General features: G+C 39.3%; 1 protein-coding gene across 2 annotated transcripts in view; it reads left to right on the forward strand.

Annotated features, from left to right (window-relative positions):
- SLC35F1 (solute carrier family 35 member F1) overlaps window positions 1-12,777 on the forward strand; it is a 258,606-nt gene that overhangs the window by 220,207 nt on the left and 25,622 nt on the right. For both annotated transcript variants that reach the window (XM_064508919.1, XM_064508918.1), the window contains 3 exons: window positions 3,123-3,279; window positions 8,036-8,088; window positions 12,465-12,619. In XM_064508919.1, the coding sequence (XP_064364989.1) occupies window positions 3,123-3,279; window positions 8,036-8,088; window positions 12,465-12,619 (365 nt within the window). The remainder of the gene's footprint in view (window positions 1-3,122; window positions 3,280-8,035; window positions 8,089-12,464; window positions 12,620-12,777) is intronic.

Raw genomic sequence — 12,777 nt, forward strand, 5'->3', positions numbered from 1 at the left:
CACCAAAAAGAAGTGGCACTCTCTTAGTCCTCAGTAAACCCTCTGTTTACATGATCTGATGACACCTATTTGCTCTTGTTTATCTTATTATTTACTACGTTAGAAGTGCCATAAGTCTCTGCTAGGCATCTACCACATATAGCAATCTAGCCTGCAAACCCTAATGTTCAGGGAACACAAGTAAGCTACAAGTTTATGGTGCATCACTGAGATATTATATTTTCCAGACTGGAAGAATTAGATATTATTTGCAAGCATGCTCCCAACTTTCAGTAAATATATGGTATCTTACCTATTTTTACTGTATCCTAACTCATATTTAGCACATTTATCAAAGGGAAAAGCAATTACTACCACATAGTTGGTGCACTGTCAGCTTACAAGCCAAGTTTACCTTAAAATAATGTGTTTCTCAATGAGTACCCCAAGGTAGCTCAGTAGTTGTCCTCATGTAATGCACAGGGGTCTTAGTGTTTCATCTAGACTTTTTCGAAGCATTCACAGCTTTGCCTGACCAGAAGCTCTGAAAATCGGTCACTTCAATCCAGGTAATAAGCTGGTAAGTCAGGGAGAGTATGCTTAGTCTAAGATTGGACACTTCGAGTTGAATTTTTAGAGATACGAACATCAACAATTATAACCGAAAGCAAAGAGAACCACCTGTACTGCTAAGAGTTCAGGTAAAAAGGTGACCAAATGGCCTTGTAAGTGTGTGAAAGGCAATCATGTCAGAATATAATTCAAAATTAAATGATTTATGTTGCACTTTTGTGCTATAATTGGTCCCCAGAAACATAAACTCTCTGGACTGTAAGAGTTTTGTTTCCACAAAACAATAACTATTCTAATAATGATGAATGCAAAGCTTGTTTGGCCAAGCTGTGCCTGGTGTTTCTTCAGAAGAATGGCCCATACCTTCAGATAGTTCAAGTAAAACTGTATTATCCTAAATGTCTTTAGAACTCCTCTGTTCAATTGATACATACTTCCTTAGCAGTAAAACCAGTAGATGTACCAGGATTTTAGTTCCATGAAAATATCTTTATTAGGATATGTTAATGTTGGGGGAAATTCCAAAAGCAACCTCTTGAGGAAGTAAAAAGAAGACATTTGACAATCAGGAAGGCAGGCATTACTAGGAAAGAAACTGAAAGCATAGCCACTATCAAAAACTTTGAGGCACCTCCCTCTTGAATACCATGTGCTACTCTGGATACCTCAACTCAAAAAGAAATGCTCAAAGAATAAGTCTATAGAAGTAGTGGAAAAAGGCAGCAAAGGTCTTCAGGGGCATAAAATGGCTTCAGAATGGAAAGACCCTAAAGATGATGAAGACATTTCTTATCTGCTGAGAATCGGCAGGTAGAAATTCCATCCAGTCTTTATGTTTTCTTCAACCATCCTGAACTGCCTGATGTCAGATGCAGGTCCTGGGCTAGGCGGACCATTGCCATGACCAGTTTTTACATTCTCCTTCCTTGAGAGCTCTTAAGTTCAAAGCTCACACTCAGAGAGTATGAATGCAGGTTGGGAGAGCCATCGCCTTCAAGCCTTCTGTCTTGCACAGGCAAAGGATGGTATTTTTGTCTCAGCAGTTCAGCACAGCCAAACTCGAAGGTCAAAAGCTTTTTCAGCAGTGTTTCCCCAAAGTGCCAGTGAGTGCCAGTGAGTAGCTGTCATAAATACCAAATGCGTGAGCTCAGTGAGGGATGATTAAAGCCACTGTGGAACATCGAAAGCATCAGGGATATGAATAGGTTTTGAAAAGTGCAGATGCTTATTTTAAATTAAGGGCATCTTCCATGGCAGATTACAAAAGAAGGGTAAAAGCAAAATAAGCACCAAATTTTAAAAAGATAAATGCTCAAATACAAACATGCTCTCCATCAAGATACATGCAAACCAGAAATTCGGGGGAGACTGGCCGAGTACGTGAAAAAGAACTCTGGTAAGGTATACTAAATACACAGAAGCCACATCTCCTTTGAGCTGAACTATTTTGGAGACTAGGAGGGTATTGGTGGGAGTATTCTAAACATTTGCCCTGTCATTACTTGGCCCTAAACAACTTACAATCTTATAATGCTTATAGACAATGTTGGAGATGGGGTACTGGGATAAATGAACTTTTGGTCTGACCTGCTGTGACCGTTTTTATATCCATAAATTCCTTCTCACTGGTAATTTAAAAACCGTAAGTTGGGATGAAAATCAAAGGCTTAAAAGAATGCCAGAAAGGAAAAAGATCACTTTGGACCAATCAGAATGTTTTGCTTCAATTTTGATCATTTTTATTTTCTATGGTGTTTATTATGCAAATTAAAAAATATATCAAAAGATATTTCAAAAGAAAACAAGGTTTCTTTCAAAAAATGCAAAGTCTAATACTTCAGCATTTTTACTGAATCTTTTCGAAGGAGATTCCATTATATCCAGTCCTGTGGAATAGGTCCTGTAGCAATATCTGACAGTTCTGCAAAGCTGTTGTTCTGCAGAAATCATTTAATGGCTCATATATGCAGAGGGAATGACATGCATCAGTTGGCAGAACCAGGGCCCCAGTTTTTAAGCTGGAACTTGATCAAATCTCTCTGCAGGCTGCTCCCCCACCTAATAATAATAAAAGCCTCCAAGACTTAACAAAGGTATCAAACATGCTTTGATCATACAGTGTTTTAGTAATGGTACATACCTGGAGGTACCTGGGATATATTTTGCTCTGTCCATTTCATGCATTAGGTATTGCTGTGCTAATTAAACCTCTTTCAAAAATCTGTGTCATTATCATCACCCTATCTACACCCCATCCTTCCCCCTCTCTTTCTTGTCGGGTGCTTTCTTGAAAGGTGCTACTTGGTTTCTATATTTTTCACAAATTTATCTTAGCTTCTGGAGTTTCATATCGACAGGAAAGAGAATGCCCTCCCTTCATCTCTGCTAGATTTGCTTGGGATATTGAGTGAAAACTGGTAAAATGACAAAACATTTGCACTCAATTTATTGACATGGATGTGGGCTACTTAGTGACTCAGGATTCAGAACTGCAAGGAGGAACTTGTAACAGCTCTAGACAAATGATTGTTGTTTTGAGATCCGCTGATTTTTACCCTGTTTATTCCTAGGTGAAAATAAACTGATAGGGGATCTCTTAGTGCTGGGTGGAGCAACACTATATGGCATCTCGAATGTTTGTGAGGAGTATATCGTCCGAAATCTGAGTCGAGTGGAATTCTTGGGCATGATCGGACTCTTTGGCTCCTTCTTCAGTGGAATTCAGCTGTAAGTGAGGAGGTTTGCGCACCAAGGTCATTCAAATAAATGCAGCTGTGCCTTCTTTGTGGTACTACAAGCCTTTCTTCAAAGCTAACAGTTTTCTGTGGAGAGTAGGACTTTTTATTTCTAGAGTTTGCCTTGGTTTTACTATTTGAGATCAATAGATTTGAATAATGATAGAAATTTTCATCTAACTATTCTGATGGTTGGTGTCCTTGAGTTGTCACATGGGGAGGGACGGGTAGAAGATACATCCCACTGTCTTATTGCTTGAAGGTGAGTGGAAACCTCACATGTTGGTCTGTGAATAACAGAGATTACAACTCTCTCCGCTTCTGTTTCATACTTTTAAAAAGTCACTTAGATTTCTAAACAGGTAGAAAACATGTCCTGTGAGAAGGTATTTTACAAATAGGTTCATTCTGTGTAACTACATTGTGATGTGGAAGAAGCAGTGAAAACGTCCACAAGAAACTGGTCTTTTCACTTCAAAATTCTTAGTACTCAGAGATTGTGTTGTGGATTTCAGGAACTTCTGAGTCATGTCTATACACACAGGTACCCAATGTGCATGTTACCTGCAGGCTCAGTAGTTAGAAGGTAGCTTCCAGTGTTGTAACACTGTGACTGGTAAAAGTGTAGTAAAAGTCACTACGTAATATTTCCATGTTTTAATGCAGATCCATCACTGGTGCTTGTCACGCAAAATAACTTTTGATTTTCAGTCAAAAACAATTTGTTTATCTACATATCTGAGCTACCCAGCTTCAAAGAACAGAGAGTGATGAAAACAATGACCCATTAACTTCCCCTTAACTAGTTCTATTTCTTTAGTCAGAAAGCTTGTTATTTTTATGTGGGATCTGCACACATGACTTAAAATGAGTTATATTAACTGCCTGCCACACAGGCAGGTCCTTTTTTAAAAATGAAAAACTCTTAAAAGGAAAAACAAGAGCTTGTAAATGTGTCTAATATCCTTGGGGAAAACATTTTTATTACTTGAAAGTAATAGTGGTAGGTAGGCACTGACTGATTCTAAGGGCATCAAAGCGGTGCCCTTGTCCTGCTGTGTGTGTTTAAATTGTCATGTACAGGTCTTGTGTTCTTGAATTTAATTATAGTGCCATTACCCGACCTTGACCCAAGCAGGTAGTCGCAGTTCAGGGTCTGTGAGTTATTTTGGTGGGGATAAGAAGGTGAAGCTGGAACTAGGTATCTTTGTTTACAGAGGACACAGCTGGAAGGAAACAGAAATGGGTTCAGAGGAGCAGATGCCACACAGTTATGACTTTACAGAGGTTTAACCTAACTGAATATACCAATTGGTTCAAAAGGAAGCCAGTTCCCCAGGTTGCAATTGCAGAATCTTTCTTTGAAAAATTACTGGCCACTTTGGTACAAGTTTGGACCTAAACTAGACTGAAGTAGTTTAGAGAAGGAATGTCTCAGAAAGGCATCACTAGTTAAAGTTTTGTTGGCATGATTGCGGATGGGGAACGTATATGCGTTAATACCACTGAAGGCGTAGGTCTCATTTTCATAGGATTTATAGGGAGCAGTACAATAATTCTGAAGAGAGAATAGAATGAAAAGTGTGTAGGACAATATTCAATGTAGGAAAGACAAAACAGCACCCACAAATAATATCCATTATTGACGTGCACTGATATCAAAATAAAATAGTAGTAAAAAGGCATTTATTTGCCTTTTAATTCTTGTATACATAAAAATATTTACACAGTATAGATGATTCATGTTAGTTCATGTTTTGGCATTAGGGCTGTGTCTTCAAGAGGCCTTTCAAGAAGTAGGCTGTTGTTTTCTAGAAGAGTTTAGCAAGGGTGTTTGACATTAGAATATAATATGAAATGAAACCAGACAGTGCCTGTTGGACAAGTGATGGGCTAAGGTGTCAGGTAACTACCCAGGCATTATGGAAAGTGAGGATTAGTGGGTTGAATGTGAGTAAAGTTAGAAGGAACAGGATATCAAAATGAGAGAAGAAATTAGCTGATAAGGAGTTGGGGGTATAGCAACTACCCAGCAAATGAGGAGATAATACTGCCTGATGAAATCACAGCATCGTAGAATAATTTAGTTTGCAAGGGACCTCTGAAGGTCATCTAGGTCAATCCTCTACTCAAAGCAACTCAAAGCTAACTTCAAAGTTAAGTCAGGTTGCTCATGAACTTGTGCAGTTGGGTTTTGGTAGCTCCAAAGATTGATATTCCACAGTCTCTCTAGGCAACCTGTTCCAGTATGTGGCCAAGAAATTTTTCCATATATCTAATCAGAATTTCCCATTTTGCAACTTGTGTCCGTCCATTGCTGCTCATCCTTTTGCTGTGCACCTCCAAGAAGAGTTTGCCTCTATCTTTTCCGTAGCCTACCATTAGGTAGTTAAGACAGCAACTATATTCTCCTCCCCCTCCCCACACTTAGCCTTCTCCCAGCTGAACAAACCCAGCTGCCTCAGCATCTCCTCTTACCATGTGCTCCAGACCCCTAACCATCATGATGGAACTCCACTGTACTTCCTCCAATTTGTCAGTGTCTTTCTCGTTCTCAGGAGCCTAAAATTTGAAACAATTCTCCAGTTGCTGTCACGTAAATGCTAAATAGAGAAGAATCACTTCCTTCAGCCTGCTGGCTACACTCTTACTAATGCAGCCCAGGATGCTCTTGGCCTTCTCAGCTGCAAGACCGCACTGCTGACTCATGTTCAGCTTGATGTTCACCAGGACTCCAAAATTAATTTCTGCAAAGCAGCTTTTTATGCAGTCAGCCCCCAGCCTGTACTGTTGCATGGGATTATTCCATCCCAGATGCAGGAATTTGCATTTGCTTTTGTTGAACTTCATGAGGTTTCTGTCAGCCCATTTCCCCAGCCTGTCTAAGTCCCTCTAAATGTCAGCGTATCTCCTGCTGCCCTGTATGTTGTTCTCTGCAAACTTCCCTCTGCTGAGGGTGTGTTCTGCCCCATCTTCCAGGCTATTAATGAAGATATTAAACAGTGTCAGCCCCAGTATCAACTCCTGAGGTTCATCACTAGTAATCAGTTGACAGCAGATTTCAATCTGATGATCACTACTCTCTGAGGCCAGTATTCCAACCATCTCGTGGGTAATCCACCCATGTAGCCCCTATCTCTCCTGTCTCTAAGGATACTATGGGAAACCTCTCATCCATTCCCTCTCCCTTATCTACTGAACCAGTCATCTTATTATAGAAGGCAGTCAGTTTGGTCAGGTATGAAAAATCTGTGCTGGCTGTTCTCAATCATCTCTGTGTCCTTCATGTCCTGGAAGCTGCTTCTAGAAAGATTTGCTGTATAATCTTCCCAAAGGCTAGTATAAGGCTGATGAGGCTATAGTTCTTGACCTTTTTGAAATCGGTGTTACATTTTTCTCTTTCTGGTCATCAAGATGTCCTCCAGTCACCACAGCCTTTCAAAGGTGATAGTGGTCCCATCCTCCAATAAATGTAGCATCACTAAATGCAGCCTTCTAGCAAAGGTGCTCTTACCCCTCTTTGCTTCACAGACCATAGTGAATCACAGACCATAGTATATTGTCATATACTTCTTTTGCATTGACTAGACAATGGTATGAAAACAATGTTTGTATATTCAAGTTATATCAAATTTTTGCTTACTAGAACAGCAGGAGATGCTACTGTTTGTTTTCATGACGTTCCATTGATGATAAAAAAGAGACACATACCTTATGCATGCAAGGACACTTATAATTTAGTTATTGTGCAGACTAAATAATCTCATTATCCTATACCCAGTATTAGATTTGCCACACATCAATAGCAAGTAAATGAGAATTTCCAGGATGCAGCTTTCTAGACAAGATTAGTCTGGAAGGCATTGAGTTCCTGCAGTTCTACTGCTAGACTTGGTCTCCCACATGCCACTTTTAGAACTAGATACTTTGTTTTTCAATCTGTGTAATTCCATGTTTTATACTTGTTTAAAATAGTGTCCAGACTAGCATGCAGAGTTCTGCACAGCAGGAATTATCTGCAAATCACAGATCAGAGAAGGTAGTTAGCTGAATGAAGATGGATGGTGAGAATCCTAGTGTCTAAGGGTCTACTTCCCTGGATTGGGAAGACATGACTTTGTTGCCTCCTTAAAATTTTCTGGACCTGGGACTTGTATGTTAATGTGCCATGTAATATTTACAAGATGTTTAAAGTCGACTTTTTGCAGCTTGGCCTATCCTTTGTTTTGTTTTCTGATTTTCATGGCTGTGACTATTTGATCTCTCTCTCAATGTGTAACATTGAGAGTCACAGTATTCTTCCCAAAGCCAGCCTGTGATACCTGCCACCTCGTGTCAGTGATTTACTCAGCTCTCTATTTATCTGACACTGCAGAGCCACTCTGAAGGGTGAATAACTCAGACAGATACATTATTAATCATTAAAGTTCAAAAGCTTTCAGAATATTAAGTCAGAAAATGACAAGAAAATTGAACATATAGGGAGGTGGACACTTTGAGGTAGATAGTCAGGGAGCTGGAAATAAACCAGGACAAATTGTATGCTATCACGTCTGAAGATCTTTCAAACACACAGGCACAGGGATAATGCCAGAGTGGATTAGCTAAGTCTGACTGCATTTGGTTCCTACAGAGATTTTTTGTTATAAGGTTATTTATGTTGTTTTGTCCAGCATTTGAATTGAATGAGTGGAAGTAATTTAACTTCTGTTCTCTTCCGTAAAATTTTGCCTTCTCTTCTCTTATAGTGCAATCATGGAACACAAAGAGCTGTTGAAAGTTCCCTGGGATTGGCAAATAGGTAAGAAAATACTTTACCTCATTGAAAATGGTTGCTGAAGAACATATGGAGCCAGCCAGTATTTAGGAAGGCAGGCACGAAGTTGAACAGGAGCCAATGTTTGCAACCTTTTCACCTGTTACTGCCAAAGGTTGAGCCACGTGCCTCATAACCTTGCTCAAATGATCTGTCCTCCCTTTGCCATACTATACCTTCATTAGGTTAGGCACTGGAGAAGCATATGAATATTATACGATAATCATTCAGACAGCAGTGAAGTAAAACAATAATGGGGTTCCAGCTCTAAGATTCAGGGCAACACTGAGACAAATAAATGAGGTGGTCATTAAAAACCTGCCTTTTCAAGGAGTGCAAAAGAAAGAAAATGGAACCTAGTAAAAGCTAAACAGGAAAAATGCTTGCTATGGATATTATAGCCCGAAAACTCTTTTCCAAGGGGTCCATGTCTTTATTTACAGTTAATTTATTGTTAACTGCTTTCGAAGTAGTTTTGACGGAGTATAGCTGATGTGTGTTTTAGACAAGTTTTAGGTGGCATCATGCAGAATGAAGCTCTTACAGGGTTTCAATATGCAGGGAATTGCCTTTCCTTGTTTCAGTTTGGAAGCTCTAATATCTAAGACTCCCTTCTAATTAGTTTAACAAATTATTTTCTTTAAAAGCAAATCAACCTTTTAGGAAAGGTGAATCCCTATAAATACTCTTTCAGTATCTATGATAACAGAATAAATAAAAGAATACTAATACTACTTAGCTGATATAATTAGCAAGGTGGTTCAAGCTTTGGTAATCTATTGACAATAGCTTGTTACCTAGTCTCAGAATGAGCATCAAAAAGCAGCTCCGAAGTGTACAAAGACAATATGGGGAATCCCTGAAAACAGGAGATACAAGTTACAGGATACGCTGTCGTTTCTCTAAGGCTTTGTTCACCATTTCCTCTCATAATTTTATACCTTAATAAAAACAGTGCATCTGTGACAAAACACTGCACCTAGAAGTCTTGGAAATTTTAATGGTTGAGCTGTAAAATACATGACAAATCAATTTAAAGTATCTATTGAGAAACAAGCTCCACTGCATACTGGAAGTGTATTGGACTTCTTTAATCTGAGATCATTAACATAACTTCGTCATTGCTTGTTTATACTTCATGATAAGGAGCACAGAGACGTAATGAGTCTGGTACTGATGGAACTAGCAATGGTCATAGTGAATTAATCTACTAGTTGTGTAAATGCCATATATACTTCCATGAGAGTTCTGTCATAACTCAATATTGGTTAAATGTGCCATTAAAATAAAGTCATACTTCATGCTCTGTGATGCTATTAAAATGATTAAAATGTCATCCAGAGTTAGTCACTAATTATGAAGAGTCCCTTCTCTTTATAAAGAGAAAGTCATCTTGGCAGGAGCATTATAGATTTGTACTTGTTAGAGCAATAACTGGAAATGTGGTTGAGTTGAACAAGGATAAAACAGTGATAATTATGTGTAGTTTTGTGTTCTCCTCTGGCTTCCACTGTACTTTGTCTCTTCCATAACACTGGCAGTGAAGTAAGATTGTTACGTAATGATGGACAAATCTATGTCAGGGTGTACGCAACCTTGCTTGTCCTGAATGGTTATCCACTGTGGCAGGCTTAAACCTGCAGTCCAGCAGAGTTAAATTGTCTACTTTCTGAATGATCACAATAAAGTCACAGCAGGCAAGCTAATAAATAACTTCAGGGTGGCCTGTTGCCATCTGCCATAATTGTGTCATTAAGAATGTATGAACTACCTTTCAGCTGATGTAAAATGCAAATGATTTTGGAATGTGAAGCTCTAAAGCCATCCTATTAGATGTCATGTTTAAAATAGGCTGTGGTCCTTTTGGTATTAATTCTGGAAATCCTCCGATACGTAGCGTCATCTTCACAGTTAGTATAAATCAGTGTAACTCTGTTTAAATCCTTGAAGGTAGGAGTATTAATACTTGCAGACAATCTGACCTAAAGGGAAATGATTACACTGTGCTGATTTAGTGGTTTCATATGAGACCGTGACACGTTTGTAGTGTGATACATGAAATAATAACAAATAAGCAAACATTCATTTTGTTTAAGAGAAAAGCCAGTTTCGTCTCCCAGAAAGGGTCCTTTGTTACAGAGGGTTTGAATATTTCTGAATAGTCTTTATTCCAATAAACCATTTTAAATAAATCATAGCTGATCCCATTACATGCCAATGAAAGAATACATTTTGGAGTAAAAATGTCAAGGCTAAAACAAGCAACATTCAATCAGCATGCTCAGGAAGCTAAAACAGAAGTTTCCAAGGTATGTTGTGATAGTCCTAGTGGTACTCAGGCAACTTCAGAGCAGTCCAAGGGGGCTGCACATCTGCTCAAAGATGCGCAGTCTTAAGATGAGAGAAGAGACTGAAGGAAGAGGGTTTGTTCAGCCTGTGGAAGAGAAGGCTTCAAGGGGACTTCTGAGGTGCTACCTACAGGGAGGTTATCAAGAGGACAGAGCTAGGTTCTTCAAAGCAGTGCATGGCAGGAGGATGAGAGACAACAGGCAGAAGTTGAAATGAGAGAGGCAGGCTGGGTAAAAGGAAAGACAGTGAGGCAGTGAAACAGGTTGCCCAGAAAGACCGTCTCCATCTTTGGAGGCTTTCAAGGCCTGACTGGACAAAGTCTTTGAGCAACCTGGTCTGACTGCACAGCTGACCCTCCTGTGAGCAGGAGGTTGGACCAGGGACCTCCTGAGCAACCCTCGAGCCTGAATTATCCCATGATCCCTTGATCCTAAGTGCCCAACCCAGACATTTATCAGGGATTCACACCACCCGGGCCAAGTGCTGACCTTACTCGTCAGGGTAAGCACTGACAGATGGTTTGGGATTCCTTTCACCAACTTTAGATGTCTGGGAAGTGAACATCTGATCTAGCTGAACAGACTCCCTTTATCATCAGCAGAGACATGATACACAAATCACACTATCCTAAAGCTGGTGTCTAAAAGAGGTTGGACAACCTGCCCCCTAAAATTTCCTGTATCTCTTCATTACATGGGTATTACATGTATTTTTAAGATGTAAATGAAATGCCACTTTACATTCACCCCTGATAGGACAGCTACAGTTTAAGCAATTTTCCACTGGAACTGAAATGCCCCTTGGAAAAGTAGCCTGTGAAGTGCACATAGCTGCCTGCCAAAGAATATGAGCACCAACACAATACCGTAAAATGATACAATCAGTTGAGAGCATAATGCAGCAAAGGGTGTTGATTTTGTCCGTTAGATAGTTTCTTTTAAAGGGTTTTTAAATAAGCAGATCCACAAGCAGATACAGAATCATCAGGGCTTTGTTATTTTTTTATTTTCTGCTGATTCCTTTCAGAATTCTGGAAATCAGATTTTCTGTAACTTTTAGTTGATAACAACAAGCTCTGAAGAGCTGGTATGAGTCTAAATTTAGGTTCATGCATATAGCAGCTGGGAATTCTGCAGCACATGGTAGCATAAGAATTGTCATTTGCATAAGAGCAGATGAGTGAAGTGTTTGCTATTTTTTTAAGTTCATATTGATTAATTTCCTTGGGATTTATCAAGTAATGATTGAAGCAGGAAAATCTTTCCTAGTAAGTTATTTCATTTTTTAAATGCAATTAGATTTTTACTGTAATGTGTTTTTATTATATTAGTGTCTAACAATCCAATTGTGTGAGGCATTCTGTAAACATGTAGGAAGAAATAGTCTCAGCTCTGGAAAGCTTTCAGTATAAATGAGGAAGATAAACAAAAAGTGGTAGAGGAACAGAGGTGCAAAACTGTGAAGTGATTTGTCAAGTGGCAAAATAGAACTGGCACCTTGATCACTTCAGTGCCATGCTTGCACATTCATCCACCGCTTCATAACTCCTCTGCAAATACTTTTCCATTCATTTTGTGGTACCATTCCCACAAAATGTAGCATGCTCCTCCCAACTCAGCTGAACTCAATTGGCGTTGGGGACATTCAGCTTCTTAAGAGACTAGATTTCACAGCTCAGAATGTGCCATTTCATTCAAATTAATGTTGGATGTCAGGTATCCACTAGTAATATAAGAAACCGTTTTAAACAGCACTGCTATCATGGCAACCAGAGAGAGCAAGCCTGAAGAGCCTGTCCACCGCAGTGTCAATATGATTTTTCACTTGTTTTCATGTATATTTAGAATGGGGCTCTTAGTCTACGTACATACATGTGCATCAATAATTTAAATCAGCGTTTTTTGAAAAAGCATTCTTCATTCTTTTCTAAGAACATGTCCTTCTTCCTCACAACATGAGTCCTTCCAGCAGGCTGTGGAAGATCACTTTGTTTCTTGTTTCTCTTCCCCCAGGCTTGTTGTATGTTGGCTTTAGTGCCTGTATGTTTGGGCTCTACAGCTTCATGCCAGTGGTCATAAAGAAAACCAGTGCTACTGCTGTCAACCTCTCCCTACTCACAGCTGATCTGTACAGCCTTTTCTGTGGATTATTCCTCTTCCACTACAAGGTACGTTGAAATGAGGAATATATTTGAGTAATAACTGTATACCTAAAGAATTATCAATGCAGAACAATGAAACAAAAGAAGCCTCCAAGTTCTTTTAGATCTACACAGTAAAAGTGCAGATTTTTTTTAATACTGTATGTTTCCCACACCAAAGCCGA

This window comes from Dromaius novaehollandiae, chromosome 3 (assembly GCF_036370855.1).
Source record: "Dromaius novaehollandiae isolate bDroNov1 chromosome 3, bDroNov1.hap1, whole genome shotgun sequence".
In the NCBI taxonomy this organism is placed as follows: Eukaryota; Metazoa; Chordata; class Aves; order Casuariiformes; family Dromaiidae; genus Dromaius; species Dromaius novaehollandiae.